The sequence below is a fragment of the Syngnathus floridae genome, chromosome 18 (genome assembly GCF_059516105.1).
Source record: "Syngnathus floridae isolate MCC-2025c chromosome 18, RoL_Sflo_1.0, whole genome shotgun sequence".
NCBI classification, from domain to species: domain Eukaryota; kingdom Metazoa; phylum Chordata; class Actinopteri; order Syngnathiformes; family Syngnathidae; genus Syngnathus; species Syngnathus floridae.
In genome coordinates, this window is record NC_142430.1 from 10,281,149 (window position 1) to 10,299,625 (window position 18,477).

The 18,477-nt window shown below is 43.9% G+C and overlaps 1 protein-coding gene across 5 annotated transcripts in view; it reads left to right on the forward strand.

Moving 5' to 3' along the window:
• Positions 1-18,477, forward strand: part of rbfox3a (RNA binding fox-1 homolog 3a) — a 158,736-nt gene that overhangs the window by 6,292 nt on the left and 133,967 nt on the right. For 4 of the 5 annotated variants that reach the window (XM_088359694.1, XM_088359695.1, XM_088359696.1 and 1 more), the window contains exon 6: positions 15,052-15,144. In XM_088359694.1, the coding sequence (XP_088215820.1) occupies positions 15,052-15,144 (93 nt within the window). Of the gene's footprint in view, positions 1-417; positions 869-15,051; positions 15,145-18,477 lie in introns of those variants that run through there. The other variant, XM_088359698.1, reaches the window with a different exon arrangement.

Genomic DNA, 18,477 nt, shown 5'->3' on the forward strand with positions numbered 1-18,477 from the left:
TCATAATAGCCCCAGTGCAATGCAAGCGCGGCCTTCGTCATTCCATTTGCGAATAGATTTTTATATTAAGACGAACAAATTCAGAAATTCCAAAGCTGCAAAATGCGTAGCGCACTGCGGCGAATGTCTTTAATCATGTCCGTCATATTTTCTCATGCCAACTCTGTAATGTCAAACAGATAAGCGCAAATACTGCACCCCATGATTTCCAGCTCCGTTATTTATTTGAAGAGTTCAACCTTGCCAATTGAGCCTCTGTATTTCTCCCTTTGCTTTGCTTTGCTGCATTGCAAAAGCCTGAGTGAACATGAAGCAAGCATTGCTGTCAGCTTTTACTATTACATAAGCACTGCTGAAAGTTACGCAGTACAATGGGTACCTTTTGATTTCTTCCTCTAATTGGCACAATGATGTACGTCCGTCTAAATGTATCTGGAGCTCCAGAAATGGACGCGCACTCTTCCCTATTGCTGACACTCTGTATAGTTTGAATCTCCTCCTTCATCCCAACTGTAGTTTGTTCACTCAGCCCACACTCATGCCTGCCTCCCTCCCATCCACACATTGCTCAGCATCCTTCTCCTCCCGCTAATATCCCCCCCCCCCCCCTCCTCCTCCTCCTCTGGCTACTGTATATCCATCCCTCTCGCTCACTCTCTCCATCTCAGCGTTGCTCACAGCAGTTGTTCGACAGAGCGCGTTACATTGCATACGGCGTGCATTTTCGGCGGCGCGCTCGCTCGCCCGCTCACTCGCTCACTCGCTCACGCGTGTGTTGGTAGCCAACCCCGAGACAGATAGAAAGGGAGAGTGAACGTAAACCAGGCGGGACTGAGCGGACTGAGAGAAAGCGCCACTCCTGACTATTGTAAGTACTCGGCTGTGCGTTATTCTCCATTCACTAACTATATGAAGTCCATCCATCCATCCGTCCATCCATCCATCCATCTCTCGATCCATCCATCCATCCACACTTGCTGCTTTAAGAATGGCAATTGCATAGGAAGGCATCACTTGACTGGAGTTGGCTGGAGTTTCTTTGTGGTGCTCAATGGGAAACTGGAAGTTGTTTCTTAGTTTGTGTCAGTTTTCTTTTGCATCTGTTGACTGTCATTGTTTATAATTTGATAACTCTGCAAAGTAGTTGTTTCTATTTTGCATGGATCATAGAGAAAGAAAAATGGAATCAGTGTTGAACTCACTTATTGTGCGAAATGACTTTTACCGTTATCGTGGAATTTCTTTCGACGTGGAAATATTCAATTCCCCAGAGTGAAAAGAAAATTGCACCGTTAGGCATATTATACCGCCTCGACAATCAAGTCGAAAAGCTCCTGCTTGAAATGTCATCTAAATGCAGATGTTTTCAAAATATTAAACAGAGCGCCACTCCAGACAATACATGAAAACACCAAGTGTTTTTAGTTCCGCAAATGCGAGTGTGTCAAGGAGGGGAAGTGTGTGTGTGTGTGTGTGGGGAGGGGGGGCTTCCCCGAGGAAGCACTGAAATTGTATTTTTGCAGCACTGGGTTCTTTTGTTGGGATTTCCTCTTCCAGCTAAGATATAGTGGATGCCACTTACATGAAAAGAGGTGCAGCAAGTGGCACAATTGATTCCTGAGGCCACATGTAGGGGAGATGCTTATCTTTTTGATTTAAGAGGGAGTCTAACTTTTCAGGGTGAAGGCATCGTCTGGCATTGAATCACTGCTGGGTCCTTGCACATTTGAATACCACATGCTACGGAGATGAGGCCTAGACGGTAATGCGGGATTTTTTTTTGTTAATCATGGGAGACTGTGACTCTAATGAGAATAATTACATCTATATATATATTTGAAATGGATGGCTTTGAGAACTCACGCAGCTACTTTCCAGGAAAACAGACTATCCTGCCTGAGTCTGGCTCATGTTCAGGATTTACCTCTGCTCCACTAGATTTATAGTATTGGGAGAAAGTAGTCATTGAAAATCCTTTACAACACTTGAAACTTTTTTTTTTGTTGCCAAAACCTGGGATGAAGTGTGGAGCACCCTTCCATCTGATTGTTTTTGGAGGGATTTTGCACAATATTGTATGATCTTTATATGATGATTGTTGCTGTAAACCGAAGGTGTCAAAGTTGTACGTAAGCATGACATTCTGCAGTGGCAAAGTCATTTTTTTTCTTTATGCCTGAAACTTAATCCCTCCACTCCCCAACAACGCCAGATGGATGAAGAACTCTGAGACATGTATGAAAAAAAGTGACTCAATTGTATGGTGTACGTTGGGGATGAACACACACTAATGCACTCTTTCAGGAAAAGGAGGATTTGCATGTGAACAAGGGCTTTAGGGGATATGCAAGCTGCTAATGTGACTGATTCTGTGGCAAACGTTTGGCACGTTCAGAAACAGGTGTTCTTCAAATGATTTTTTTTTTTTAAGCAGCTCTCCGGTATAGCTTGCTTTGTCTGCTTTCGAGAATCTGTCGAAGCATGTTGGCATGCAGTTAGTTGGCTGTTGAAGTTCACGTCATGACAAAAATGTTCCAAAGTCCAAAAAGATTGATGAAGTCTCCTCCAAGCGCAGTGGGCTGGCTCTTCACCACCAAACTCCAAGCATGTATTGACAAAGGAAGCTAAATTATGTCCATGTTCAATGGCAGGCTTTTTCCTCTCAGCCTTATTTATGTCAACAGACTGCAGGCGCGACATAGTCCCATAAATCTGTTTGTGCTGCAGACCACACATCAATGGCCCAACACACCCACCATCCAGTTGAAGTTATCTCTCTTTTTATTGACTGTTGAGACTGGCTTTTTGCGGGGGGGGGGCACTGACTGCTTTTGGCCCCACTATGCAACAACTTGTCCTCCTCTTAGTCCTTCTCCTTCCATCCCTATCTTTTCCTAACTCCTCTTTCATCCACAAACCTTAATACCCCTCACCCACAGTTCCAGCCCGATTTGGCTGGCTCGATGACGGGGCGTTTGACAGGTCTGCTTCGGGAAGATAGCACAATTGAATGCAAGTCCCCAGGGTGGGAGGACGAGGACGAGGACGAGGGTGAGGGAAGGGAAAAAAAAAAAGGCTGAAGTGGTATTAACTGGCGAAAAGGGGGTTGGCACCAGGAATCACAGAGGAGATGGTGTGGGTGGCATCTTTCACAAAGGCGAATCCAGACAGTTCAAGAAAGAAAGTGTACATTGAAAGGCTTAATAGAGCTTGTTGCAAACAACGTGAGACTGCAATCCAGTACAAGAAACACTCGGGGATCCATTTTGCGGCATATGACTATTTGGAAAAATATAGATATCTAATGTCCAAATGAAATAAAACAGCTATTAATTGAAGGAATATCATGTCGCGTTTTCATTTTCTTGGCTTTAAAAACTTCCTATTCATCTGCACACAGATGAAGAGAAGGATTTAGAAAGGAAACGGCACCATCCAATGTTTTAATTTGACTGACTCCTCTCTTTGCCAGTGGGATGGATGCGTCACTCCTCTATGGCCGTCAGTCACGGCCCTTTGGTCCAGCTGCTAGTATGCTTTGGTGACAGGTTACAACAAGGCCCCTTAAATCCATAGAGATGAAGCAACTCATCCAAGCTTCCCTTCTTCTCCTTTTCTTTTTCCTTCCTTCCTCCCTCCCTCCCTCCCATCCCCATCTATCAGCTTACCTCCAATCATCCCTGGTGCACCTGACAGCCAAGCAAGGCTGTGTGTGAAGAGGAGGGGAGGGGTCTTCATCTTCTTGTAAAGGGTCTGGACGTTGACAGCCATGGGAAAGGACAGCTGACCCTTTTTATTGTGAGACAGAGGGAGGGGAGGAGTTGACAGGGCTGCAGGGAAGAAAGACACCAGGAGTAGCTACTATCAAGCGCCATTCAAAGCGTCCGTTCAGTTTGACCATTTCAATCCATGTCCTCTGCTAAATTTTCGACTAATTGGTCGAGGTCAGGTCGCCGACTCGGACATTTCTTTGTTTATTCCTGTTCATTCTTGGTGGAGCGTCCACAATGGAAACTCGAGTTCAAATAATCTCGGTTCCAAGACGGCAGAAATTCATTTGGAATGTTTTTTCTCTCTCGACTATATTGAATCAGACAGCATTTCCCGTCTCATTATCGAGTGAGTTCCTGTCACGAGCAGTCAAGCCAAAGGATTTGTCGTGCGTTGTTGAGCTCCATACCCGTTTTCCAATTAAGACATATTACCATCTTCTCCGCCAAAAGTCTGGAGAAGGAAACCCAGGGGAAAATGTCCCATACTTTATTCTAATCGTACTGTCAATGAAAAAAATATTTGTAACTGGGATTTAAAAGCATTAACACTTGGGCCGACTTGATTTCTATTTTGTGCAGCAGCATAACAGCTAAATGTTGCTTCGCCGTGTTTGGGTTGAATCCACTCATTGATTCATCGACCAGACTTGAGTTCATTCTACCTGAAAATGCCCAAGGCTAGTGTACAAAGATGAGTCATAGCGCCGTCTATTGTAGCGGGGTCGGTCACACAAATGTCTTATCGTGTCACTGTGCATGCAAATGCTTTCCGTTCATCTATTATAAATTTGCTTTTAGTGACCACCGGTTGATGGTAAAAGCCAGGAACTTGTTTGAGTCAAAAAAAGTGAATTTCCTCTCAGTGAAATTAGTCAACATTTTGTATGAAAGGTGCTGATGACAAATATCCCCTTAAAACATTTTTCTATTTGTGAAAGAGTTTGACCCTGTCAGGTCAAGGTTGCTATTAACAAGAGATGGAGCAGACGCAATACGAGCTCTGTCAGCCCACAAGCGTGCTTCAGAAATAGAAAAATATACATATGATTTTGTTCTTGAAGCACACTTGCACACATCCTGCCTGCAACAAGATTATTTCAGCAAAAGGTTCACTTCAAGGTCAGAGTCACGTTGCTTAGCTACACTAGAAATGGAAAATGTTCAACTTGGACCGGGATTTAAGAATTACTCCAATGTCTAAAAAGTACAATCAAACCGCTCCATTCAGTGTTAGTACAGTATGATGGATTGTAGTTTTGTTTTTTGCGTAACTTGAAGCAAAATCCATCAGCAATAATTTCATAAATGAAATAACTTTAATTTCGGTGTGTTCAATTAATTGCGGTCATTTTGCATCACCTGCTCTGCTAAAAGAGAGCGATGATCGTAGGCTTTCTACAAACTATGCGCACATTTGTTTTTCATGTCTTAAATCCTGTTAGATTAGTTTGGGGGATTAAGAAAGCAAAGATGCCTTAAAGCAAATGCAAAAGCAATATGGCTTGTCTTGGACTAATCCATAGCCATCCGCACATGTACCGGGTATCTTGGTGTGACACTTTTTTCTTAGTATTATTTGTAATATAAAAACAAGACGTTATTTATAGCTGCTCCACTGCCACTGCTAAACAGAAAAAGAGGGAGTGAAGAAAGTGTCACAAAAGAAGGTCAAATTTGGACACATTTTAAGGTGAACGGCTAGCAAAACAAACATTTCCAATTCATCCATAACTTCAGATAGTAAATGAGATCCGACAGGCAAAGGAACCTGCAGTTCATCAACATGCAAATGTTGCGGTTTATTTTTGCAGCCCTTTGAATATGCAAATTAATAAAGCATTATAAATAATGCACCTTTAAGAGCATGGAGTTGTCTGATGTTATTGTTACACATCCATGATTGAAGTAGGCCAAAAAATGGAAGCGTGACAAGGAAATACATACGTCCAGGAAATCTCGGACAAAGTGAAACCGATAAAACGATATGGGGAGAATAGGGAAAACACGATTGTGTAGCCCAGCAAATATGCATAAAATATGCAGCCGTGTGCATAATGCAAAAGTTCCCATCTGGGAGCCCTTGACCTTCATTGGCTCCCTGCCTCTCCTCCACGAGGCAGCTTGACCTCAGCCTCAGGTCGGCCCACCTGACTCAATCCACAGCACCTCGAGACCTGATTTTCACCTTGATTCTTGGCTGTCAAATATTTCTTGCTTGTTTGCTTAGTTCCGTAGCTTGAGTGAAACTCAAAAGGTACGTCCGTAGTTGCCGCTCATTTTAAGGGGCCGAGTGTTGAGCCATTGTTGCCGCCCAGCACTTCTTCTTCTTCACCCTACTTTATATCCCTTTTGGTATTTGGATGGCTCTTGTGAAGTGAGCAAGTCATCTCATTGACAGTTGATGGTAATTGCAGGTGTTTTAATGTCCTCCATTACATGCTGCTACAGCAGGAGCGCTAGCTTTTAATATCCTGGCTGGCAAGAGAGCATGACATGAAATTAAAGCTGAACTAAGGTCAGCCGAGCTAGATGAGCTATAAAGACCCAATCAATTTCAGGTGGATGACAGGATCGACTTGAATTAACACTAAATTCAGGAAATCCTCCACATCCTTAAGGGAATGTTGCTTTCTTTCCTTCACCGCCATCGTCGGCTATAGACGTCGGGGTTCCGTTTGAAGCGGGCAATCTACTTTCAAACGAAAACGGTTGCGTAGATTTTCAAATGGCTAACCAGAAGTCATTTATAAAGCAATGATAATAATTAACTTTCAATCCATTTGGAGGAACTTTAAGGCTATTTGGTAATCATTGTGACTGGCAAAGTTCAAGTCTAGTTACAAGAAAAGAAAACTTTCAAGTCAGACAAGTAGCTGAGCCTTGTGAAGAATATTCAAGCGTCATCCTCTGGGCTCAGAGCGTACATATGTTTGCTGCTTGGATTTCTTGCAATCAAAGTTGTGATTTTCTGGCTGTGCCCCCCCATGACTCCTCACTAGGCATCCTTCATATCTCCATGCGGAGCTGTGAAATCTATTTAGAGCGTTTAGAGCAGCTACAGGTCCCCGACACGCTGCCTGAAGCCTCGGGGCTCACGCTACCGTATTAATATCCACACAGTGGAAATTTGCCGTTTGGGTATTCTACATGACAAAATGCCTTTGATACCGGTTAGTTCCACCATGAAATGAAGAACAAAGTGGAAGTCAAAAATCACCGACAACAACATTTGGGAGGAAAAAGCCTCGTTGCAACATTGTTTTGGTTGTTGGGCAAATGCGGTTTTCATTTTTTTTTTTCTCCTAACAACCGCCTACTGGGTTGTCTCCACACTTTGTTGAACTACATTAACAATTTGAAAGTCTCCCCTGATGCTTTATCTTCAGTCCTACTCTATCTACCCTCTGGAGTGTCACGTTTCACTGCTTTTGAGGGAATTTTCCCCGTCTCTAGTGTTTGATAGCCCAGCTTGGATTTTTCTTTGGTACGCAAGGTTGGTTACCCTTCCATTTGGGTTAGGATTCAAGTTTAACATGAATCCACTTGTCTTGTTGGCTCTGTAACACCGGTCAGAGAGCAAGAGGTCTGATTTGGATCATGTTTTTCCGCTCTCGATGCCAGCCAGCATTGTTTATATCCAAGCGATGCCTGCTGATGGGAGGAGGGACGGCAAAGCCTGGGATTTTACCCCGAGTAGCTGAGACGCTACAAGTCGAGCAAATGAAGCTTATCGTCGGATAGTAGATGAAATGAGGGATCCCAAAACAACACTGAGATGATCACGTTTGCCTCTTTTATGGGCTGGCTGTACAAGTAAAGGAGGTAAACGGAAACTGCAAATGCGACAGCGATTCATTTCTAACCTTCTTAACTCCCTTTGGTGTCGCTGCGAGTGAGAGTGCAGGAGAAGGCCACCAAATCCAAGAAAAGCACTTCATTAGATGCCCTTCTTTGTGCGGCTGTCCTGCTAGGAGCTTAAGCACATTATTTAAAAGTGATTTGACTCTATCTATAAGCTCCAGCTGCGTTTCTTACACGACATGCGGGAGGCAAATCATTTTTTGATTTTTTTTTTTCCCTTCATGCCCCACATGTTGGAATGCAATAGCGTAACCGGTTGCCATCTGGCTACACGCTAATGACCACTGCAGGTCATCGGAGCAGCCTGTCATCCAGTACAACATGCAGTGTACATGCGGTTTGTAACAGGTTATTTGTGTCAGGTTGTTAAACATCGAATTCGGGTCATGGAAACAATTGCAAACAGCTGCAACAGTATGGCCATCTCGAAAAGGAGGAGGAGGCAAGGCTAGATGCTGAGATACCGCAGCTCAACTCTGATCCCCGATTGGGTAACCTCTGCCAAAAGACAACTTATTAGAGACAAGTATCACTAAACCTGTTGACGCTTTCCGTATTAGTCTGCCGAAAAACCTCAACTACCTTTTTGTAGAGATCCTGTACAAGAAGATTGCCTGTGCCCTAATAGAGAAGGTTACATTCTAACAAGTTTGCCTAGCAGGCAAAGGCCATCCGTGGTTACCCTTTGCTTTCCACTTTGAAAAATAATGAGCGGATTTAAATTGCATGGAATTCTGTCCAGGCATGTCCGCAGAAGACACTTGTTAAAACGTGTGCTCTTTTGCACGGCGCTATTGAGAAAGTTACAGTACGGCGCCATTGACTATTAACATAAAGTGCTGGATGTCTTGGCAGCAGTGTTTCCAAGGCTCACTTCTCCCCGCAAGTAGAAAAGCGAGAAAGAGAAAATAATGCTGTTTGAGAGAGACAGACATTGGTGGCTGTCTGCATTCTTGCATTGTCATTTTGAACTAGTTTAGCATCTCCCCCTGCGGCTGGCTCGCCAATGGATCAAGGGACTGCCGCTGCCTTGGCATCATCTTGACTTTTAATGAGCACATTTAGCACTAAATAATGGAACTATGAAAACAAACACATGGGAAGTCTCTGAGTGCATTGCACCACCTAACTGGGTGTTTGTTGTGCTTATTGCCGACAATGAGGGATGTTTCTGCAAAATCACGTTACATCAACAGAGGGACACTTTAAAGTAACACTCGGCAAACATTTTAAGGATGTTTGATACAACTCCTTTTCGGATCCAGAACCGTCCGAGTGCTCGGTTCTTGAGCGGTCACCGATATTGGTAGCAAGCACTGTTGAGACAAAGATGTTTTCCTTAAAATTGAATGAGACGATTGACAATTTTCAATCGTTTTAATTTCTATTTCCTGATCGTAAAACGGCGGCCAGTACTCGCATCGCAAATACCGATACCAACATTTTTACTTTATCACTATTCCTGAATACCGATACTGAAACGGTACGTCTGCAAAAATCTAAAAATGAGCAAAAGTTGCAAAAATAAAACTGAAGTTCTTATGACTCAATCAAAATGTTAGGATATGCAATACCTGGGCAAAAAGGTAGCTGGATTACTGTTAAAACAAGCAAGTCTTTCCTTATATGCAGCAGCAGAATAAAGCCCCCAAGGTATTTAGCGCCACATCCCATTGTTTCTTCAGGAGCATATTTTGCAGCGGCCGACCGGGCCGGGCCGGCCTTCACCATGACAGGCTAACCTTGTGCATATGTGTGTCGTTTGTAGCAAGGTGAAACCTGACTGAGCACCCTTGAGCTCAGTGCCAGCTAAGAGGCAGCAAGCTAATAACTTCAATTATCTCAGGACTGGCCTGCAGGCTACTGCTGATAGGTGGATGCCGTTGCTTTATCTACATTTCAGATAGACTTGGGACTTGCAGGCAGCTAAAGCCAAACATCTGGCATCAGAGGATACACACATTTTACCTACACTTGGAAAGATTTATTGAGTGCTTTGGCAATTTTCTGTTGTTAATGGCTGTTTGTGTCATCCACTTCAACTCGGTGAGTCTGCCATGACTTCATTTGTGCCCAAAAGATTGCGCAACAATCATCGAATATGGTTGACTACCCTTCCAAACATGTTGTAATTCTCTCTGCGCGCCCTTCACGCCATCTTCTTTTTCTTGACATTTTTTTTTAAGGCGTATTCCTTTTTTTTTTTTTTTTTTTGGTTTCCTCTGGGAAATCTTGTACATTTTAACAAGTTAGAGGTCGATCAATGGAGCGTGTTCTAATTCCACCGTACGTATAACCATAGCTGAGCAACGACGGAAGCTTCAGTCCAATATCCGTCTCTTCATAATACACTGCAAGTGTGTCACTCCATTTTTAGAGGCACTTTGGAACATACTTAGTATTCAATGTTCAATAAATATGAAGAGGGCTGAAGTGTAAAACAATGCCTTGGGTCTAGAAAATTTGCATTCGGGGTAATGAACCAAAAGAAGAAACACGCTATGTGAGAAAGAAATTCTTTTAGGGTATAAATCAAAACATGTAGTTCAGGCAAGTTTAGGGAGATGTTTTTTACAGCGACCGACCAGTGTGTGCCAAAACCGAGGCTTTGTACTTAAAAAGCAGGGAAGGACTTGGAGAGGGAGAAAGAGAATTGAAGCGGGCAAAACAAAAGCGTATGCATCGGGAAAGCGTAACAACATGAGGCACCCTAGAAAACCAATCGGCGGGGTTTTGAAGATGTGGGGGGAAAAGGTGAAGGGGAACAAAGTTGGCTGACGAGACTTATCAGACGGAAAGAACGATGTGACGGGACACAGAGAGGACTCGCTCGCTCGCTCGGAGGGGGGCACGCAGAGGACAGCAAATAGAGGTCGAAGACTCTTGCTTTCACTTTCATTTCCCCCTCTTTTGCGTCTAATCTCCTCACCTCACCTCCGAAACCTTTCTGCATATCCAAAGTCAGAGCGCTGTCCCATCAGCAGGTCGGTAATAGTGGCGGCCGCCGTTCTAATGTTTAATTCATTGGTGTGGCGAGGACAACGGGTAACAAAGAAAAAAAGGAAGGGGGGGATCACCATTTCTTTCTTTAGTGCCTTTTTTTGGAGCCAAGGGTAGATAAAATTCCAGTACAGGTGGAAAGGGGAAAAACGTACAAACACAAAGAAAAACACTAAAAGTGCAACATTTGGCGATTATAGCGGTGTCTGCAAGGTCGAGGTCAGGGGTGTCAAACTCATTTGTTGTTGTGGGCCACGGCGTAAGACTTGAATACAAACGGATGGTGCCTCATACATACACACAACAGAATCATTTATTTGAAAAGTGGGATTGTGTCAAATTGCAAGAGCTCACTGTTATTAAAAGGAAGGCCATTTAGAGTTTTGATATTTTAATAAAAAACATGGAGTCGACCCACATGATTTGCCTTTGCGGGCCACGTAAAATAAGGTGGTGGGCCGGATCTGGCCCCCGGGCCTTGAGTTTGACACCTATGATCTAGGTCCTTCAAAAATGTGGATGTCAGTGAAAACCTGATGCGCCAGATGGTGCTAAGAGCCGAAAAACATGCTTTGTAAAGGTTGCCATGAAAGGGAATTTCCAGTGCGGCGTGAAGGATAAGACTTGTGTCATTGGCCTCTGGGTTGACATGGTATTTCCTCGGTCAGGTCAAAGATTGTCCTAAAGCATGAATTAATGTCATTAAGTGACAAGATTTCAGACTAAGTCAGCGTGAAATTAGATGAACATAAAGTTGATGTGATAGACTCCATCAGCCCAGTATGTACGTATCAGCGTCATTGTTGGTGGCATCTGTTGTGCTGCGCTAATTGCAGTCAGGCACCAACTTGTTATGTTTGGTGGTGGATTGAAGATTTGGAGCGCCTTCAAACTGCAGCTGAAGATGACAACTTGAACAACATGCTATCAGAACTAAAGAAGCTACGCTAGAATCGATACCACCCATAAATTGTCAGTGTTTGTTAAACAAGCAAACTCAACCAAATTTGTCTGCAACAGAATTGGAAAAAAAGAAATCAAATACAACAAAGAGATTTTTCATCCCCTGTGGGTTTTGTTATCTTTGTTGCATGGTGACTAAGAGAGGTGTAGTGGGAGAAAAGGGGGGCCATTCCACAAACTATTTGCCCAAATGTCTGTTTTGTAAAAGACTTAATGTAGTGTGAAATTAAACCCCTCCTTAAAAAGCATCCTCGGCTGCTGCAGCAGCATCAAAACAGCACAGAAGCCCACTTGAGATGCTCAAGCTTGTCCACCCAAAAATTACACTTATCCATTTAAGGTGATTGATAGCATTTGCATTTTGAAGAGAATGTTTTACTTTCTGTAGTATTGTTTTTGGATTAGTCATGCATATATTGTGTTTGATGGTTGGACAAACTCACAAACGTACTGTGGGATTAATTTAACATGGTTTTGCAGAAAGGTTCCTTATCGAGACAAAGGCAGTTTGTAGATATTGTTGCCTTGAAAGTTTGACTTCACTCAGCGTTCTTGTTTGATCAAAGCCCTCAGCCTAAATAAAAAACCCAATTCATGTTGCGGCGCAAAACAAAAAGATGAAAAACTATGTTGGATTATTCAAAGACCATAGAGAGAGAGAGAGTGTGTAAAATATTGTACTTTTTGATTTACTGTCCATGCGACCAGACCTCTCTCTTTCTTTCTCTCTCTTGCTCAGTCAGCCGGGATAGGCTCGTAAAACCCGGACACATAAAGAACACGGCTAGATCATGGCTTGATTGATGGATGCTATGAAAAAAGGAAATAGACAAAAGATGCTTTATGTACAGTATCAGGGATATCCCACAAATACCGTCTTTGTATCTGTGCGCTTTAGTCTGTTATCCAAAAGTTTCAGCAGATGAATTACGTAGCAAAACCTTCCCATCCGCTGTAAAATCCATTAGGCCAGTGAGCCAAAAGCTTAATTCTCCCCTCTTTATTTTGGAGTGGTCGGCCCCCCCTGTGGTCCACCTCTCACTGGGTCAACAAAATGACTCTGGCTCTGTTGTGACCTCTGGGTTATCAATCTCACCATGGAGCCCTTCTCCATTACTCTGCAGGTAAAAGGAGAGATGGCACGCAGCAGGACTCCTTTCTTCCTCAATCTTTGACACGCACCGCAATCCTCCAACTTTCCCCTCTCGTAATATGCGGCTGCGAATGTAGCTTTCCGCTTTTGATGCCCGTCTCCCAAACTGACAGCAGTTACACACTGAGAGTTCATGTTCAAGTTCAGCTGCATGTGTCAAGTGGGCGAGGAGTGTGTACATATGTTCTGGCATCCTGGGGGTGATTGTTAGGTTAGAGGTCAGTTGTAGTTGACCACTCCTGTCACTCACCGCTGGAGATAAATAATTGCCTATTGTGAATGGAGGGGGGGGGGGGAAATAAAAGTCTGCAGCAGCAGCCAGGCTGGACCTTGTGTGTGTGTGTGTGTGTGTCGAGGTTAGCGTCTGGGAACAGCCCAGCTCGGCCTTGCGTCAATGCGACTTAAGTGCAGCCATGCATAACCATCTGACAGCTACCCCTCCTCTTCCAGTTCATCCCGCACTTCTCTCCTCTCACTTGCCACATCTTTCCTTCTGTCGCTAAGCCACTGACGGAGACATCCCGTATTTGTGCCTGGCAGTATTAGCACTAATATTGTTCTTTTTAAAGTATTTCCGAGTTCTCACGCTCTCACTTGCGCAAACTATAAATTCCAACTTGCCTTTATATAGGGCTGTGAAAACCCATGAAAAAACAATCAATCAAAAATCCGAAAAAAACAAACAAACAGCCAAGCGCAATGTAACAGACGTTCATTTTGCAGCGTTAGGACATTTATACGATAAGGAAGGACTGTAATTCACCTGAAATCCAGATGGCATGTTCTTTTTTTCCCAGGCAGCATTATTGACAAAGTGCCAATTTCTGACATTCTAGCTTACCATTAGAATGTTTTATTTTCATAAAGCATGTCTTGCTCTGTTTTCACTATTTTACAAATTGACACTCGGTTCTAAATACTGCATATTTGTGTAGAGACGATCAGTCTATTTGTCAAGCACCAGTCGCAGATAAAAATAGCAAACAAATTGGGAATAGCCCTAATTTCTATGGCACCACAAAAAGGGAGCTTGGGGAATTTTGTTCAAAATGGAATGCATTTCAATGTAATGGCTTGTTTCCCTTCTGGCTGGCGACGGGCTCTCACATCCAACACAAGCCTAGTTGAAATAGAAGCCAAATTCAAGTCGGCAGCTTTCTCTTCATCCACGAGCTAATTACCTGCAGAGTGGCTGTTTGCTTATTCACCCCCCCTCGCTCCCCTTTAAAAAGTTTGTTCCAACCCTTAGAAGTCAATCAGAAAGAGTGTGCTCAAAATAGCGCCCATTTTTTATTTATTTTTTTACATTTTGGATCTAAAAGCGATGGTGCTATTCACGCAGTCCTATATCCAGCTTTTCTTACAAACACTTCTTCAGAGTCATTAGCTGTGCAAATCATACGTATATGCTCTTTGCAGGATAAAAGGATTGCTGCAACATAAAAGGGCAAATGACATTTAAAGGAAACTCCCGTCCTTCTCGGTGAAGGCCACACACGATAGCCCATGACAAGATTCATTTATCCTAATGAAAAACATCTCCTCAAGGGACCTTTGCCAATGACCCGCTCACCTTACAAAATGTCCTGACAACAGTGTTAACGTGCTCTTTTCCATGGAAGAGGAGCACACCGACGGCATTTTCGAGTACATTTGGTCTTCTCGTGGCACATTGGTTCAAATATGTCCTCTTAGTTTTTCGGCTCTGCAGGAATTTGGATGAATTCCTTGATTTAATTGTTCCTATGTTTCAGTGCAGCGGTGGCACCAGGCGGGCTGGGCTAATTTATTTCTTGCTTAGGATGAGAGATGGTCCCCAGCCAAGACTGCCAAGAGACGGACAGTTAATTGCAGTGGATTGCCTTATCTTCTTGTAATTATGCCTGTCTCTTTGGACTTTCTGCCTCCAAACGGCCAATCGATACAATCAGACCCCAGACAAGGTGGAGATGGGACCCAGACTGGACTTTGGGGGAGGAGAAAAAAAAAGAATTATTTAGATTAGTTTTCTTTCTCGTGTTTTTCTTTTTTTTTAATCATATGAAAACATTTTCAAATGATTGTTTTCAATGTTGGTTGCTACAAATTCTGTTTTCCTCACTATGTGCTCTTGGCTCATTTGAATGAGCAAACAAGGCACAAGTAACAGTCACATTTTTAAAAGCATTGTGGAAACAAAGGTTAGTTTAGTGCATCTCGGTCACTTTTTCTGTTCTCGGACTCACGAGAGCAATACGGTGATGTGATGTGAATTGTGCAAAATGCTCCCAATTGTTTACATTGTCCTTTTTGTTTTGACAGGCACCCAGAGAAGGACAAAAGGGCCATCTTTCATGACTGCAAGCCAGCAGACGACTCAAGCTGCTCTCATCTCCACAATCATCTTCCCCACAGGTAATTGAACTTCCAGTCAGATTTGCCCGACTTTTAATACGTCCATATACGTATCTCCGTTTTGAGAGTGAAGTGAATGCCCCTTTGAAGTGGCCAACGGTTTGGTCATAAAAGCCCTTGGCATCCATCCATCCATCCATCCATCCATCCATCTATCCATCCGTCCCTGTGCTGATTTGGAATTAGGCTCTGTCAAACTGGCAGGTAGTGACGAGAGTTGCATCACGATGTGCCTTTCTCACCGGGCCCTCTTCAAAGACAAGATGGGCTTTTGTGATAATGAGAGGGTAGCTTGAAGGAGTAAGGGAAAGAGAAAAGCTGGAGCTGTTGTAGAGCATTGTAATTGTGACAGCAGCAGCAGCAGCAGCAGCAGCAGCAGCAGCAGCAGCAGCAGCAGCTGCCTTCTCTCCCGGGGTTCCGAGACTCTGCGGTGACACCATCCAGCAGACAGTAATTAATCGAACAATTCTCTCTGTCTAAGGTGATAAAAAGGGGCTGAAGACAGACAGTGAGGGGCAAAAAAGAGACAAACAGTAACGCTACTTGGCAATGAAAGATCCGGCGGACTATGTGTCAGCTATTCCCCCAGAGTCGTATCAATTCTAAAATTGTCATTTTGGATATCATAAAACATGATGACTGTATTGGTCAATTACAAGTTGTAAAGCATCCCTGGGTCTTCAATCAATTACAAATCAATGTACTCTGTGACGTCTTTAAGAGACGCGGTGGACTCGCATATGTCATCATTGAATCGATTCATCGACAACGAATCGATTTTGATTCATCGAAAACTAGTCATTCAATCCAATCATCTAGGGCCATGATGAGGTTGATACAGTTTGCAGATCCTAAAAGCAAACCATATCCCTCCCATATTTGTATTTTGAAAAAATCTTACGGAGGCATAGTAAGTGCACCGTATAAAGTCTGAGTAATTCAGGCCAGAGTATAAATCACACAGGCTCGATGAGTTCCTCTTGAGGGCATCAATGCTCTAATGCACTTGTGTGTTTGTGTCTGTGTACGACCCTAGCCCTGCCCGGTCACACCGGCGTAGTATCTGCAGCGCTGGCTGGCTGGCCTCGTTAAGCGGAGAGCAATAATTGATATCAACAGGGTGGCCTCTTCTTACTGTGTCAACATTAATCACTAGCCCTGGATGGCGCCAACCCTCGTGGTTCCGCTTAACATTCATAGCGCTCTGCCAGAGTCAGATCGGAGCCGTAAACACGTCTACGTGTATGTGCACTCGCACGTGCACATTCAAAGCAGACACTCGGGCTTTCCGCCCAATTTGGTCCTCATTGATTTTGTACTTTTAGTACATGTGACAGCAGTTTGCTTGTTTGATGACGTCAAATGTTGCTGAAAATGTCCATTTTGGCATTTCATGTGCAAGGGGCAGTATTTTGCCTGTACTTTGGGATCATTTCTCGCGAAAGTTCTTGTTTTTGGTAGGAGAATGCAATGCAAGACGACAACTTCCTAGACATGGCGTATGATGGATTTGTGAAAGTCCAGCGTAGCGCTGAAGTGTGACGGCAGCGTCAAGTATCTTGATGAAAACAGTTGAAATTGCCCCCAGGCAGGCTGGAGCCGCTTGCCATTCACCGTGTTTTCACAAGTGCAGTAATGCTAAACAAGGAAATGTTTTGTAACCTTAGCCTCCTTTGCGGACCAATTCTCACCTCCCTAATATGATGTGTATATGAATTGACAATGCTTGCGTTGATTGTAAAGCGGGATACATGTTTCCGTGGTTGCCGTCCCTTGGTATCTCTCGCTCTCCATCGTTTGTGCACTGAGGCTTGCCGCACAGCTTGTGAAAAATGGAAAGAGATAATGTCTCAGAGGATAGGCTTGATATGGTCAGTATGTCAGCCTTTCAGTTGCATTGGCACGCTCGGAGCCGCTGCCCGGCTGCCTTTCCGCAGGGATGCGCACGCCATTGAGTGTCTTGTGTGTGTGTGTGTGTGTGTATCAAGTGGCGCGGCCTCCAAACCGCTGACTGAGCAGCGGTGTGAAATTATTCCTTTTGCCCATGTTGTAAAAACCGCCAATTAAAACATTGCTTCTTTTTTTCTAGTAAAATATCACGGCAAATATTTTCCAAGCCTGTAACAACAGTAGTTGATTGAACTATGCAACCAGCTTTTTTCTATTTATTTGTGTGAATATTTAGAAAAATATTCCATTTAAAAAGGCTTCTGAATGACATTGCTGGGGAAAACCCTTTTCGAAAGACATGAAGGGAACCGCATCCCGTAGAGCTCCAAAGGGTTAATCGGCAACGTGCGGTACTCATGCCAAAGACGGGCCCGTGACCTGCGTGAACGTTCCATTCGCACCGACTGACACCGGCAACGTAACAGGCCGGCAGAGAGCAAAGGTGACTAAAACCAAATGTGTTGTTGCAAACGTGATGATCAGCTCCCTGTGTCTGACCATCTGCGCTATGTAAGACTCAGCAGGAGGACTCGGAAATGAGGTCAGCTCAGCTTTTGAAGCTGGCGAGCTGCAGGCGGACCAGGCACCATGCAGGGACTGGAAGCTCACATCAAAGGCAGTCAAACCCACATAGCCAAATATTATTACCAGTGTGTGCGTACTCGCGTGCGTGCGTCGCTTAGTCTGGCATTGTCGGAATTCCAAAAACAAAAAACCCATGAGTCACTTTGTTCCCAATTTGCTGCTGATGTAATGTTAGGTGAGCCGTTTCAAAACAGTTAAGACAGAGAAGCTTACGATTTGACTGTAATAATAAGAATGATGCCTCAGACGTCAACAATGGCAGATGCGTACATCTGTATGCTGAGCTCTCAAGCTGTTTCTCCCGCTGAAATCCGTCCTATATTCCAACAAGCCGTGCCTGACAGGCCGGGATGGACAAACTGTGCTTTTGAGTTTGTGTGCGAGCGAGCGAGCGAGAAAGACGGAGACAGCCGGCGTGCCGTTCCAAATTGGCTTGGGAAGCTCCCTTTGGGAAGAACCCTTCCAATCTTCCAATCCACCTCTCCTCCATCTCCCAGCCACATAGACTCCCTTTCTCGCCACTCAAGCATCTTGTGACCCTCCAACCTTTCTCCATCCTCCAATCTTCTCCAGTCCAAACTACGTATGCATAGAACCAAAACAGAAAGTACACGGAGCTATAAATAGCATACTTAGATAAAGGAGATAGATCATTTCCTTTTTACTGGGCACAAGGGGATTATGTTTCATTATTTGCCTTTCTTCCCTTTCCCAGCTCATTTTTAGATTGGGGGGAGTGCCTTTTGCCTCCCCCCCTTATTTCCCTATTTAGCTGCCAGTTTGTGTCAGATAATGACT